At 53.3% G+C, this 15696-nt stretch overlaps 2 protein-coding genes across 3 annotated transcripts; one reads left to right on the top strand and one right to left on the bottom strand.

The window, feature by feature from the left end:
• Positions 1-771: 771 nt before the first annotated feature.
• LOC118507977 (tuberin) lies at positions 772-9360 on the bottom strand. Of its 2 annotated transcripts, none has more exons than XM_036047324.1 (6): positions 9004-9360; positions 8019-8917; positions 5229-7945; positions 1975-4654; positions 1734-1901; positions 772-1671 (listed from the first exon to the last, which is right to left on the bottom strand). In XM_036047324.1, the coding sequence occupies exons 1-6, from the start codon at positions 9074-9076 to the stop codon at positions 1405-1407; spliced, it is 6804 nt and encodes a 2267-aa protein (XP_035903217.1). In that variant the 5' UTR covers positions 9077-9360; the 3' UTR covers positions 772-1404. The 2 variants fall into 2 exon arrangements, with proteins under 2 accessions (XP_035903217.1, XP_035903218.1); XM_036047325.1 differs by having other exon boundaries at positions 5259-7945.
• A 99-nt stretch (positions 9361-9459) lies between these two features.
• On the top strand, positions 9460-15229 carry LOC118507978. The gene is made up of 9 exons (XM_036047327.1): positions 9460-9651; positions 9745-9949; positions 10019-11153; positions 11230-12245; positions 12319-13949; positions 14020-14134; positions 14214-14461; positions 14533-14629; positions 14709-15229. The coding sequence occupies exons 1-9, from the start codon at positions 9542-9544 to the stop codon at positions 15051-15053; spliced, it is 4902 nt and encodes a 1633-aa protein (XP_035903220.1). The 5' UTR covers positions 9460-9541; the 3' UTR covers positions 15054-15229.
• Positions 15230-15696: the final 467 nt, after the last annotated feature.

Here is a 15696-nt window from a genome sequence, read left to right as displayed (position 1 = left end):
TTTAGGACACACTTCGGGTAAAAACATTTCAATTTAAAACAAAACTGTGAACGACCGTCATTCTCTCTAAGCTATCTACCACGATCTGAAAAAAAGGAAAATTAAAAAACGTATGTGGCTTCTAAGCCCTGCCAAACGCCTTCACGAAACCCTCTCCGATCGACGACCATGGCTGGCAAAATGGAAAGAAAACGTTGTCCTACTGCAACAGCCACTGCCAGTTCGCTGAGGGTGATTAATTGATTTAGTTAGACCGTGCCTCCTGTAGCGGCGTTTTCGCCTCAGGCTAGCCATATGCGGATCACACCAAAGCTCGAGTTTGAGGTCGGTTTAACGCACCTTATGCGGTGTTCTAGTCGAAGAAAGAGAAAAATCAATTGAGAAATACTATTGCAGTCCAATTTATACATGAAACAGCAGTCTTGGTCTGCAGCAGAAGTCCTCGAAACAGAAGTTCAGGAGTTGAGAGCCATCGTCAAACCTTGGTCCAGTCTGAGAAGTCTTTGAGTTTCCGAATCTCAGGGCACGCATGCCAGCATCTTCACTGACTTCAAGAAAATCGCCCCCGAGTTCCATCTCCCTGGATACTCCAAGAAGATCACACTGGTCAGTGGTTCAGTTTGAGATATAAAACACTAGGTTATTTAAAAAAATGCATTTCAACAAAACTTTAATCAAAATCGTGCACACAACGTACATAACATTACAAAGCTTTACTTTCTCATTATATTCACACCCCGCCGGGATCCGTCCGTGATGCGCGCGTCCTGGTAGCGGTGCTGATGATGATCCTGAAGCGATAGCGTTTCATATCTTCTTTATTATTTGTACGATAACAAGTATGCAAACATTATTATTGATATATGTGTCATCCAGCTGCAGTCGGCCGCAGTCTCTCTTTTACACCATGGGTGAGAAACATTTATGCGGTGTGTGTGTGTGTGTATAAGCAGTGGCACTTTTGCACCTGATGCTCTCTCTATCCACCGAGTTGCAGTGTGGTCCGTCGGTCGACCGGACAACAAGGGACCACGTATCTCTCGTAATGCCCATCTCCCTCCAAAACCCACAGTGTAATAGGATTTTGCAAGCAACGTAAACCATCAATCGCCAAAAACGGCACAGCATAATCGTCTGCTTTCCCTCCGCCCTCCAGCTCATAATGAGGCACCGTCAGCAATGAGGTACGGCCAAGAGCAGAGGCATTGAGTCATGACTTTAACGTCAAGCAGAAGCTGCAGTTTACAAGTATGGGCACAAGGGATAAAAAAGAGGCTTGGGGGAAAGCAAGGAGAGAGAGACAGAGAGAGACAGATGAAGGAATTCCAATAAAAAAAGAAACATTAGAAATATATGTAACAATTCTCGTTCTCGCAAGGAACACCACACCCAGAGCAAATCTTCTCAGACGGTATACTTGGAAAAATCGTCCACACGATAGCTGATGGCGCCGCTGTTGTTCGCACTGCTGGCGGCCGAACTGAGATCGTTGGCCGAACCACCCTGCTGCAGTTGCTGCTGCTGCTGCTGTTGCTGCCGCTGCTGTTGATCGTCCTGCTGCTGTCCGTAGCGTGAGCGTATGTTTTTGATCTTGCGCAACCGTTCGAGCCAGTTCGAGGCGTACGGGCTGGAGTTTTTCGTCTTCAGCGATTGGGCAACCAGTGAGGCAAGCTATGCAACCGAAATTAGATCAACAAATTAGATTAATCCCCCAAAGGATCATCATCACTCACATTCGCGTGCAGCGCCATCTGGCGGGCCAGTAACGGTGCCGTGTGGTCGGACACGATCTTCGCATCCCGCGTCACGTGCTGCGCGATGTCGTCCTTCGAGCGGATGAAAACGCGATTGCTGTTCAGCTCGATCGGCTCCACAATTACGCAGGCGTAATTATATTGACCCTGGAGGAAATCCCAATTAGTGTACATTCCACTGATCCGCTCCCTACCTCCCCCCCCACTGCCGACTACTCACTCGAATCGTTTTCAGATCGTACTCCTCCCCGCTCTCGTTGTACACGATCGTGACGAAATCGTTACCGATGTGCTTCTTCTTCTCGTTGCAGTGCGGATCCTGCCGCTTGTTCGGCATCAGCGTCGCAACGTGGAACGTCAGCTGCACGATATCGTCCTGGTAGATGTACGTGAACGCACCGTCCTTCCCGTTGCTTTCGAGATCGATGAAGATGTTCTTCTCTTTGGCGTCCTTGATCGCGACCAGCGTGCCGAGGCTGCTCAGAAACTCCGCGTACCGCAGGCTACCGTACCGGTTCTTCAGGATCTCCGTCTCGCTTCCGGCCTGGCCCGGTCCCACGTACAGCACACCGATCTTGTGCATCTCGAACGGCGGGATCAGATCGAGCAGTGCGATCGCTTTCTCCGGATCCTTGTCCATCAGCAGCGGACACTCGCTCCCGAACTGGCCGTGATGGTAGAGCTGCAGGAAGACGAAGCTCGGGCTGACCACGGTACGGTTAATGTGCTCGTTGCGCAACCGCGACACATTGGCCGCACTCCATTTGGAGCTATCGCGCGAATAGTGCTCCCGGACGGTGGATATGGTTTTGGAGCGCCCGCGGGGCAGATCGTTATCGTTGCCGCTACCCATTCCAAGCAGGCCGCCCCCCATGCCGGACCCACCCCCCATTCCACCACCCATCGCCGGGAAGGAGGGCGAAGCCGTGCCGGAACTGGACTGCTTCAGGTTGGTGGTGTTGCGCGCAATTAGCCGTGGCGAGAGCGGGACCGGCGATTGGGGCGGTTTGCTCGTGACCTTCTCCATCGGGAGCTTTAGGCTGAGGGCGGACGAGGACGACGTTTGCGTGATCGGATGCATCGCAATCGGGGCAATCATCTGCGTGCCGGCGCTCGGCACGGCCGTGCTGCTAATCGCTTCGTTCGAGACGGTGGCCAAGGTTGCATCGTCCGCCGAATGTTGCTTGCGAGGGGCAGCCATCGGTTCGAGTGTGTTGGACTCCGGAAGCGATGTGGTGATGGGCGTCGCTTTAGTCGCACCAAACTCACCCTGATGCTTCGCCATGACCGTGCCACGCACTGTCGGTGGTGCGACCGTCTGCGTTTCGGGCACGTTGCTTTGCATTCGCAGCGCCGTTGGTGGCGGAGGCGTAGACCCGGCAATCTCCTCCGGAATTGCCTCACAACTCACACCCTTGCCGTAGGCGGACTTTTTCTTCTCAACAACGGCGCCCTCCGTGGTCTGCACCATACCGGCTGTAGTAACTACCGCGGGCCCGGGTTCGCCACCTCCGGTCGCTACCATCCCCACGGTCGACTCCTGACCAACAGCGCTCTCCTTCGCTTTGCTCAAAAACTGACTGTTCCATTTGGTGCGCATCTCGGGGCTTGAGTTGACCCGCCGAACCGGCTTCCGAGTACGTCCCTCCGTATCATCGAACATAACGCCCTCGTTACCATCGTACCGATTCCGGCGTCCATTCTCCTCCCCACTATCGTCATCCTCGTCATCATCCTCATCGTCGTCGTCGTCGTCGTCGTCCTCGTCGTCGGACGCGAGTGCGGCGCTCGACTGCTTGCCGGGAATGTTGATCGGACCCGATCCGCCACCGCTAAGCGATGCCGCTGCACCCTCCACGCCACCTCCGCCAGCGAGGACATTTTTAAGCTCCTCATCCTCACTCTGCTCGTGCTCTTCCTCGACCGATGCTTTCTTCTTCGGTTCGCCCTTTTTCGCCATTTCAAACACTTCGTCCGAGATGGACACTTTAGCACGCGTTACGGCGGCTGCTGCTGCTGCTGCTGCTGCTACTGCTCCGGGTGGTTGTTGTGCGGAAGCTTTTTCGAGCGCAGGATTTACCTGCTCCGCACTTCCAAGGTTTGCCGGTTGCATATCGCCCTCAGCCGCAAACGAAGAACCAGATGCCAATCGATCCACCATCGTAGCCGATGGGATATCAGCACTACTTCCGAACGGTGTCATCCCATCGGCGCTAAAGGACGGTTGCTGTCCACCACCGGCGAGCGTAAGATAATCCGAACCCACCATACCGCCACCGACGCTGGGTGAAAACAGCGAGGTAAGATCCTGCAGCGCAACATCGCCACCGAGTATATCGTGCGACACCTGGCTCTGGATGCGTGTAATCCACGAAGTGAACCCGGTCGGACGTCGGACACACACCTCGGCCCATCCCGTGCACACACACGCACACGGTTGCACCGGCTTATCAAACCCAATGCCCGACGAGGAAGATGAACCACCACCACCACCACCACCACCACCGCCAGTCAGCGAGCTGCTGAGCTGCTGTGGCAAAATAAGCCGATTTCCGATGGTGGCCATCAAGCCGGGCGGAGCTCTCGGCGCAACGAGGGAGCTGGTGCGCTGGAGCTGTAGTTCCCCACCGGCCGAACCCATTCCGTGCGGTCCCATGGCGGGTTCGACCGAATCGGGATTGCTTCCGCGCCGTGAAAGCGCTTCCAGCGAGCCGGACGAGTAGCCCTCCTGAGAGCCCTGGTGGAAGAATCGATTGCCGGTGGCTGCTGTGCCGGTCGCGGACAGTCCACCAGACGCCGGACCGTGTGCGGAATGTGGTGCCGTCGGGAACGGCGTTGCCGCTGTCGAGGATGAGGTCGAGCTGGAAGTCGTCAGATCGGTGCTGTCGGATTCATTTGCACTAAAATGGGGCACGAAGGGTGGATGTAAAACAGGGGGTTTAAATATTGTTTTTCGCTTTAAAAAGGCTCAAGGGGGTATTGTTTTGTTTGAAATGGACATGGGGGATGTGAGCAATTTTTTTTTTCCTATGAGAGCATGCCCGGGCGATGGCCTGCACCAGGGATGAAATGCCCTGCGACTATTGCCGAAGCCAGGAGCCGTTGTTACTTAATACGAAATAGGAATAAAATAACTCATGTTTTAAAAATTGGACCGCTTGTAACTGTTTGTCTGACCTGACTGAGCAGCTGCTCGCCGCCATCAATCTTCTAACGCCGTTGGTCACAAACAAATCATAACGCCTACCTTGCAAAATTCAGCTAAAACCCAACTCTAAAACATCTTCTCTAAAGGCAACGAATAACAAATGTGCCGTAAGGTGCCTTATACGGGGGGTTTAATTATACTTGCATGCAGCGGGAAGATGATGATGATGGTAGTCCGAATCGAAAGGAACGGAGAGTACAGAACACCGGGGGGGGAACGGTTCACCCGCGCGTTCAACGACAACGACAAACAACTATCGATCTTACCTACTGTGTTGCAAACTGGCTTTGGTATACCTTTTATTCGACGTCGTTGCCGAGGCCGGTGTCATCGGATTGTCCGCCGGGTACAACGATTTGCCCGTGCCACTGTCTGCCGCCCCCAGCCCGATACCGGACAGGCCGGAATCCTTCCCGGACGATGCACTACTGTACGGTGGTTCGGGTGAAAGTGGTTGTCCACCCCCACCGCCACCGATGGTTGTTGTGGTGGTGGCCGTACTTGCGCTGCTGTTCGATTTCGACAGCAGTGCGTGAGTGTTGGGCTGGTGATGGTACTGCTGCTGTTGATAGGGGACCAGCTTCGTACTCCCGGAATCCATGCCACCCACGCCAGCTCCGCTACCGTTTGCCGCCGCTTGCTGGCAATACTGATGGCACCGATCGCACAGCCCATTCCGGAAGGTGACACCCGAACAGCCGCTCGTCGTGATGGTGATTAGATCGTGTCCAACGAGCCAGGTCATCGATTGACCACCGGACAGTAAGAACTCGGCCGAGGGCAGCCGTTTCGAGATGCCGGAGCACGGGGAAAATGTGTGGCGCACCATAAAGTCAACGCACGTGTCCGCTAGCTCACAGTGAAACCGGTACATATCGTCGTTGAGCGGAGAAATCGAGTAAACCTTCTGGGAAGGCAGTTGGGCGGAGGACTGCGCGATGGAAACAGTCGATCCGGATGCGGCGGACGACGCTACACTGGCGCCCGACGCACGCTGGCCGGAAGCCGAGGAGGACTGTTGCTGTTGCTGCTGGGATTGTTTTTGCTGCTGGATACGGTCGCGACGCCGCGAGCTTTGCTCCGTCAAGCTCGAGCTGCGCTTGCGCTCAGACGAGTCCTCGTTCACCTGCGAAAACGCACGCGATCCGTCCTGGAACGGGACGTGCACGTACGATTCGAGCCCCTGCACGATAAACTTCACGAGCTGGTGGCGCATCGGCAGCTTGCACTTGATGAACCACGCCGCCACGACGTAATGTGCCAGCGAGACGGTGTAGTGATCGTACCGGAACGGGTTCGTAAACGGCAACGACATCGCCATCACGCACATGTACGTGCGCATGGTAAAGTTACCGAACCGGAAGCTCGGCACCAGGATAAGCGTGGACAGGAACTCGAGCACCGGCAGCGCCACCATCTTCGTGCCCGTCATTTTGCTCAGCTCGAGCAGCAGGTCGGCCATCTTCGGCATCAGCTGTTCGGGCATTTCGAGCAGCAGGATCGTCAGCATGCGGATGCATTCGTGCGGACGGCGCGAAATCAGTCCCTGCTTCAGCGCGTCGATGATGTTCTTCTGCGTGTTCGTGTCCAGATGCTGGTGGTACATCGCCAGGCTCGAGAGCGCCGGTAAAATCAACTCCATGTAGTCCGACATCTTCGGTACCATGTTGGCCGGGAGCTGCAGCTTCTCCAGCTGCATCTTATCCGTGTACATCCGGTACAGCGTGCGGGCCAGCGAATCCACATCATTGCCCTGGATCAGTGCCTTGTTCTGCATCACGCTGGGCAGCTCGGTCAGCACCAGCTGTATCACTTCCCAGTCCTTTTCCTCCTTCAGGCACAGCACGATCACCTGACAGCCGCGCTTGATCGAGATCGTCGTCAGATTCGTTGCCGGGATCCGGTCCATCGCTTTCGAACCTGCCTCCGAACCGGCCCCACCGGTACCGGTCAGATTCAGCTGGCTGGTGGATTGGCTCGACAGATAGGGCTGCGGCTGTAGACTCTGATGCTGGAACGGTCCCTCGATGCCCAGATAGTGCGAAAAACGCACCCGATTGCCGTCCTCCGGATCGGGATAGCCAATGTGAAACGACCCATTCGCACGTGCCTTCATCATCCAGGAGAAAATCCGATACCGCACGCTGGTGACGTTCGCCAGCACGTGCGGTCGCTGGTAGTGCAGCTCGAGCAAACCGATCAGCATGCTGTACACCCGGATCGCATGCAGCGAAGGCAACCGGTACAGCTTCACAATAAACAGCCGAATCAGCCCATCCACCAGCAGAATAATGTCTTCCGCTTCCTGCTCCGACCGTACCACCTGGTTTTCATCGTACGGACGATGCAACAGCTTCTCCACAATCTCCAACAGCTCGATGCAGCGCTTCGTCTCGCAGTGGATCGTAAACTCGATCAGCGTACGCGCCACCGCCTTCCTCACTTCCGCATCCTTCTCCAGCGGTACCGTGCCCAGATGCACGATCACGATGCGCTCCAGGATTTCGTCCTCGTAGGCAGCCCGATTGGCGGCCATAATCCGCTCGAGCGCTTGTACCGCGTATATGCGCACGTTACTATTTTTCATGCGGTAAAACCGATCCATAAACTGGCACAGTTGCTTTAACCACTCCGACCGGGTGGCCGATATTCGGCTGGCCCTGTAGTCGATCAGCTGCTTCACCGAGGCTTCCGGCCGCTCGGCCGACACGTGCTCGATCAGGGCGTACACCTTTTCCGGGTCGGTGTTCATGGTGCCTTGCTGCAGTAGCGTTTCGACCATGTTGAGCGTTTCGTGAAAGTGCGTCACAACCGTGTGCTCCGGCGGTAAACGGTGTATGGCGAGGTTGTGCGAAATCTCCGTCATGATGTCGCAGATAATGTCCCACGTGGGTTCGTTTAGCTCGTTGCCGGACTTTTGTATCAACCGGTTCATGCTCAGTATCACCTCGTACGTTACAATCACGTGCCGGCTTTTGAGGGCCTGAAATGCGCCAAATGTTGGGTTAAAAGTTTAGTTGCGCCCGCCCCTTACTCCTGCGGAACGAACTACTTACATTCCAAAAGCTGGTCAACACCAGCGAAGGCGCACAGTCCAGCTTCGGCACAACGCTGATACCCCACAGGCCAACGTTCGTGTGAAAGATGGCCCCGCGGAGCAACGCATCGTCCTGGTGGAAGGCCGGATTGTTCAGGATGTTGCACATCGTGAGCAGCGTCGCGTGCCCGAGCGTTGTCCCGAAGAGATTCTTCATAATCTTCCAGGAGTGCTGACAGTACGCCTCCTGGTTCACCATCCGGCACAGGATGATGATGAACAGCGTGAGCGATTCGTTCGGGATGATCGCGTAACAGATGAAACAATCCAGCACCGACAGGCACAGTAGTATCGTGCTCGTTTCCTGCTTGTTGCACGTCATGTCGAAGATGTACGACACGACGCCCACGAGAAACTTCGGCTCCAGGCTGGCGGCATTGTACTTGATCAGGTTCACGATCAACTCCAGCAGCGAATCGATCAGTCCCGCCTCGTGGATCGATTTAATCCATTCGAGCAGAAATGGGCCTATTTCCTTCTCGAAATGCTGGATGTTTTTCCCTGTTTCGGTAAGCAGCTTCAACATCTCCAGCCGATAGGAAATATCTTCCGGTTCGCTGTGACTTTCGATCACACGATAGAACTGGGCCCGCATCATCCCGAGACTGTCGTACTGCCCCTGGATGAGCCGGCAGTAGAAGGCGAGAGCACATTGCCGCTGCTCCATCAGCTTGTTCCCGACGAGCAGGTCTTTCGTTAGCTCCCAGAGCGATTGTACTGCGTCCGGTTCGAGCCGGGACGTAATTACCTGTTCGCCAAAGTCTCGCAGCGCTTTGCACCGCTGCGTGACGGGTGTTTCGGGTCGCAGCTCGCGTTCCAGTTCCGGCGAGATCGGCAGATCATGGCGAGACATAGACACTGTAAGATGGACGGATAGGAAACCGGTAACTCTAAGCAACTGCAAGAAAATGTCCTTAAAATTAGCTTATTTCTATTCCGCTTACCGCTGCCGGGCTTGTACATGCGAAAGAACTGCTTTATCTTGGATAGTTGATTTTCCCTTTCCCTGGCAGTCATTTTGCTGGCCGTACGTACTGCTACTACTATCACAAACGGTACGGCGCGTGCACGTCCTTTTCGGAGGGCTATGGATTGGTAATGGAGTCGATCATTAGTCGCTGAATTGGTCTTTTGTTTCTGATGGCCTGTTTTCCTCCAGCAGAAAGATTATCGACGATGGGAACTGACTATTTTTCACTCCACGGCACCACCAAACCCATCTTGAACCTTTTTTTCCCTTTTTTTGTGGAACGGTCTTTTGACACTTTACCGACCGTCTCGGGCAGGTTCGGAGACGTCACGCGACAGCTGACAGCTGACCGACGACCAAGGTGAATAGCTGAGCGCGAGCTGTCAAACGCACGCCGAGCGAAAAAGTGACAGTTCATTTAAAAGCAACCGCCATAACGCCAGAACCCCGTTTGTGTTTGTTGAAGAAAGAACGCGGCTCGTGAACGGTGAATCGTAAATTGGCAGCAAAAGATGGATTTAGACGACAAAAAGGAAAACATTCAACCTCTCCGTTGTGGCAGACACGTTGAGCAGCTGGAGTATGCATTCGTGTCGCCGGAACAATGGGAAGAGGAACGAAAGTAAGTTTGTTTGCGCGGTGCAGCACTAGCATCACCTGCACACAAAGCTCAAGATGGAGAACAATAATCGACTGTACGCTTGCTACTGAACAGGGCTCATGAAAAGCAAATCGACAGCTATGCTGGGGACGATCCACTGCATCCTTGGTATGATTACTTTTTCTGGATGGAGCAAACGAACGTGAGCAACTTCAAGCCCATGATACAGGAGCAAGCGCTTCGTCGGTGCGTGCAGCTGTACGAAAACGATCCCCGGTACATGCAGGATCATCGGTTCATAAAGCTGTGCATAAAATATGTAAGTTTGTCGGATTGCTCCCCCAAACGAACGCTCCGCTAACCGTGTTCCTTCTCTCGCACGATCAAGATCGATGCACAACCATCACCGGTGGAGCTGTACAACGAGCTGTACAACCGTGGCGTTGGCACGCTTTGTGCCGAGCTGTACATTGCCTGGGCGTACTATTACGATGCGGTCAACAACTTTCCCAAAACGGAAGAAGTTTTTCAGAAGGGAATGCGAGCAGGTGCAGAACCGAAAGCCGACCTCGAGCAGGCACATAAAATGTTTGGCTTTTCCATGTCCCAGCGGCTGTTGCACGAGGACGAATGCAGTAAGCTCAAGTTTCAATCGTCTCTGGACGAGCGCCGTAATGCGCTCACTTCGTTGAGAACCACTCGCAAGAAGCAGGTCGGTAGCATTCGCACAGGGCTGGCGGTGAAAAGCTATCAACCGGGGCTCGTTAATCAGGAGAACTTAGCCAAGAGCAATGTGGCAACAAATGCGATCATTTACACCGACGATCAGGGCATCCCTGAGTCGGGTAGTTCGATCGTCCGGCCTTTCTCGAGCGTCCACAACGAACCGGAAAACATTATCGAAGCTGCCCGGCTGTCCAAAATGAAACCTTCGTCGCAGAAAAAGGCAGCCCTGTTCGGTAGCCATCAGGCACCCTCGTTCGACATACCGGTGGATAAGGAAGAGTTTAAACCGATCCCCGTGCTAGTGGACAATTCCTCGAAGGGCATCAATCTGTCAGCATCGTTTTGTCGTCGAAACAAGCCACAGACGCCCTTCGAGGTGGATATTTGTGTGGGAGATACGAAGGAACGAGCGATCCCTATGTACGACAAAATCCGGCTGTACTGTCGAGCAAAGGAGCATAAAACGGGGGGTGCGAGCGGTGCACGAAGGACGGAATATTCTCCCGAAGAGCTGCGTGCCTATCGGTACTTTGTACGGCGTGGCATTGAGAATCGATTTACCCAGGAGCTGGCGCAAGTATGGAGTCGAGGCAGCGCGGTTGGAATACGGCTGCATCCGCTGCACGTGTCTGCGAGCAAATCGAACGAGTCAGACAGCGTCGCGTTTGAAAACCCTACGCTCGATAGCTGCGACAAGAACATTCAGACAAAAATTCGCGACATTTATTCGAACCCGAAGGAGGAGCAGTCCATCGAAGAGCTGCTGGTGGAACGATGGCAGAAGGGGAAAATAAAAAGTACGTATAATGAACTGTAAATTTTCAAATTATCATAACACGCTAATGCGAACAATTACCCTTCCTTTTTTTTTAGAGTGCTTCGACAGGCGCTTCCAGGATGATATCGATCCGGTTGACATGGACGAAACGCACGTCGAATCGAAACGTATATCGATGGGCCCGGCACGCTTCAGTATGGCCCCGCCGGCGGCGGCATTTTCAAACGATCCCAGCACGCAATCCCTGATGCGACAGCGTCGGTCGATTTTCCCGAGCTCGCATCAAACCGGGCTCGTGGCTGCCTGCATTCAGGAAGAAACGGAAGAAGAACTGCGCAATCGAAGCGCCACAGCAGCTAACGAGCAGCTCAATACGTTGCAAAACTCTTCTCGAGCGTTGCCAATGCCATCAAGAAAACGTGCTTCGACTGACACTCTTGAGCAGGAGACGGCCAAGAAGGAGGACTCAACGCCAACTCCTCTAAAACAAGCGATCACAAACGACGTTCAGCAACCGAGCGAACAGCAGTCGCAACCCGCTGCCGCCGTGTCCAAGAAAATAGAAATTTTCGTCGACGACAGTGATGAAAATGATGAACGCACAGAAAATCCGCCCGATTTCAAGCAACCGTATCAGAATGTGAATGATGCGCCACAGCCACAGCAGCAATCGTACTATCCAAACGATACCTGTTCGACGCAAATGTTTAATTTGTTCGTTAAAAACATAAGCACACCGGTGGCGCCCGTTCGTAAGCCGTCTGCCGAAGATGCCATCCCGTCGACGGCGGGCGTCTCTAAGCGGATAGTCGTTTTTACGGACGATGAGGAAAATGGCACCGAAGGAAATGATCAGCAAATGGATCCACCGCCGGATGGGAAACGCTCCAATCAGGGCACGTTTGCTGCTCCCCTGTCCATTCCGGGCGCTATTATCAATGACGAAAATGCAGTGCCCTTGGTGGACAGTATAACGCCGCCTTCCACCTCGTCGGGGTGCAACAGCACGCAGAGTCACAAGCAGCTGTCGACGATAATGGAGCGGACGGAAACGAGCACGGCTTCATCGTCGACGGCCGGTGGTGTGACCAAATCGCCGACCGATCCGCAGGTACGTCTAGTCACTGCTGTATCTATACTCTCATTGTTTCGCATTTTCATACTTCTGTTCTGCTGTTCTTAAGGCCCACTCCCCGGAGGAACTGGAATCGGCAACGAAATCCACTTTCCGCGAACCACCCGAACCAGTGCGGAAACCAGTTTTCACGTTGCCCGGCGACGATGGAAAAGGATTCTGCATACACGTCGACAGCACGGAAACGATGGCAAACATTCCGCTAAAACGCGTTCCCATCGAATCGCAACCGCCGGCGCAATCGGACGATAAGGAGAACGTGCTTGTCGCGCGTGCAACAGCCGCTGGTGGAATTTTCCAACTTTCCGAAGAGCCAACGTTTAGCGGGTTCGGTTTTATCGGAACCGGGACGAGCAAAAACGTTTCCCACATGGTTCAGCGCGAGCTGGAAGCCAATTCGATCGTCTCATTCCGTCTGGGCACGGAGCGTACCAATACCGTGCCGATACAGCTGGTAAAACCGCAGCACACGATCGCAGAGCTGGAAGCGATCGGTCCGTCCTGTTCGTCGGTGAAAAGTATTTCCACCAGCAGCAACGCTAGTACCCTTGTTCGGACCGCATCCCCTTCAACCATTGTGGAGGCACCGCAAACCGAAAAGGAGTCCCGAAAGAAGAACAACTCACTGCTCGATCTGCTCGACACAACATTCTCGCCGAAGGTGACCGCAAAGGGCGATAAAGCGGAAGGAAAGCGGGACACAGAAATTGCACCGAAAGGCGAAGAACCACGCAAAGAATGTTCGTTTACTTTGGATGATTTCATTAAATCACCTCAACCGAAGACAACACCCGACCAACAACCTGCAACGGCTGCTGCTCCGCCGAGCGATGAGTGTAACGAGCTGTCGCTTCTTCCGGTGGCGCAGATAAAGCTAGAAAAATCACTCAACATCGATGCGAGCCTGCCGTTGCCCAGCTTTCGGCTTACGGAAGCGGTCCTACCGACGCAACCGGTTCCCTGCACCAAGGTGGAACGAATCGATTTGGACGATTTTCCTTCACCGCTACCGTTGCCGGGCACTGGTGAGCGAGCTTCGTTCGAAGATATCAACACGATGGTGTTCTCCCTCAACATAAACCATGCGGTCAACTCAACCATCATTCAGGATGGGTTTAAAACTCCGGTGAAAAAGGCTGCTCCGGCTGCCGCAGAGTCGGATCATTCCAAGCTTCAGATTATCGATGTGAAGGGTGGCGTATCGCAATCGGGGGGAGGAGGGTTCCTGAAACCGTCCGCTCCGGTCGCAAAGCAAAATACGCTACGAGTCCCACACCTTCCCATTGCCCACGAAGCTGAGAACGATGATGGAGACGTTTCGATATACCATCCTCGACCGGCGCTTTCGCAGGACGAGGAACGGTGGGATGAAGTGGAGGAGCATTACGACGCTAGCGGCGAGACAAATAACGTGTACCAGCACAAACCGATCGATATGGACGGTACGATGCAGCAGATCAATGCCGCCATCATGGTGGACGACATAGATCCGTTTGAAAAGCAGCTGCAGGAAGCGTTACTGGATCGTGTCGACTTTCTCACGTACATCTCGGAACAGCCGACCTGCCTGATGGTGAACAAAATGCAACCGCTCAAGAAGGGCACCCTCGTGGAGATGAGGGAAGTATCGTTCCGGGTGCAGCAGAAGATCGGCAAAGGATCGTACGGCACGATATTCTGGTAGGGTAAAGCAACGCGCGATTCACTTTGCTGTGCTGAAGAGTGTTTTTTTTTTTTTGGTTCTCCACAGTGCCACCAATGAATCAACCGGGAAGAAGGTTGCGATGAAGCAGGAACGGCCAGCAAACCTGTGGGAGTATTACATCTGTCTGGAGCTGCGCAGCCGCATCGAAAATTCCGATATTGTAGGTATCATATCGTATCGGGGGGTTTGGTGGCGATCTTTGCGATTAATTTGGCCAATTTCTGACCATTTCCTCACAGCTCCCGGGCTTCATGCCGATAGAGTACGCGATCATTGGCAATAATGCGAGCATTCTAATATCGCCCTACTCCCGGTACGGCAACATACTGGATGTTTGCAATCTGGTCAATGGTAAGACTGGCCGAAACGTGGACGAATTCATCGCCATGATACTGAGCGCGCAGATACTGTCGATAGTGGATCATCTGCACAGCTGCCAAATTATACACGCCGACATAAAGCCGGACAATTTCCTCCTAATGGGACCGTAAGTTACTGATGGGATGGTTTGTTAAAGGGGTCTGCCAGCCGGAATGAAATGTATTCCTTTCCTTGCAGCCTTCAGCTGGATTCAAACGTACCCTGCGTGCAGCTGATCGACTTTGGAGTTAGCATCGACATGAAGCTCTTCCCGGAGGATGTTAAATTTAAAAAGGTACCTCGCCGGTCACCTCTCACCGTTGGATGTCGTCCTCTAACGTGTTGGTTTTTTGTTTTTGTTTGACGTCGAACAGGTTATCACCACGCAAGGTTTCACGTGCATCGAAATGCTGGAAGGCAAACACTGGACGTACCAGCCCGATCTGTACGGCGTGGCCGCCACCAGCCACGTGATGCTGTTCGGCAAGTACATGCAGGTGCAGAAATCGATTGCCAACTGGGGCATTCGGACGCCGATGCCCCGCTACTTCAAGAAGGTCGTCTGGGAGAACTATTTTACCACGCTGCTCAACATACGCGACTGCGACCATTTGCCGAACCTGCAAAAGCTGCGGACGGCCTTCCTGGAGGAGGTAACCATGCACGAGAAGTACATTCAGGTTAAGATTTCCGAGTTCAATCAGGTGCTCGCATCGTAAATGTAAGTGAAGTGGCTGCCACATATGCTTACCCTTGTTGGAATCGTTTTTTGGGAGCTTTCTGTGCATTTTAAGAGGAAGCGTGTGTCCTGTACTAAATGGATGAATAGTTAAGGTTACTAGCGTAAGTTTTACATCAATACAATAGGGCACAATACGAGCACTGGCAAATAATAGCCCTATCTTTTTTTTCTTACTCTACATAAAGATGACCATCGATCAATCGTATCAACGATTAACGTAATATTTACAGTCCCCCTATGCTGTACTTCAGCTGTCCACCTAATTATCCTTTGTGTTTTAATCTTGTAGTGAGTAGCAGCCTTGGCTGACTCCATGACTAAGGCTATGGGAGCTTTTTTTTTTATCTTACATCTCGTCGTCCAATAAGCTGTAATGGGCCCGATGCTGTCCAAACAATAGATCCTGTCGATCTTCACCGTTGGACAAAGGTCTGGGTAATCGAGTAAAACACGTCCTCTCGGACAAGGTCCATCGCTTCTTCCTTGGACGACTTTGCTTGAAGAGAAGGCTTCTTGAGCATGATAATTGCAAGCAATTAATGATGGGAGATGGATGAAGAGAGAAGATCTCTCGAAGGCTGTCAATTCTCTATGCGCCTAAGAGAGCCGAATCCAATAAT

The sequence above is a fragment of the Anopheles stephensi genome, chromosome 2 (genome assembly GCF_013141755.1).
Source record: "Anopheles stephensi strain Indian chromosome 2, UCI_ANSTEP_V1.0, whole genome shotgun sequence".
In the NCBI taxonomy this organism is placed as follows: Eukaryota; Metazoa; Arthropoda; class Insecta; order Diptera; family Culicidae; genus Anopheles; species Anopheles stephensi.
The sequence above is the reverse complement of the archived record's forward strand: the minus strand, read 5'-3'. Positions and strand labels throughout refer to the sequence as shown.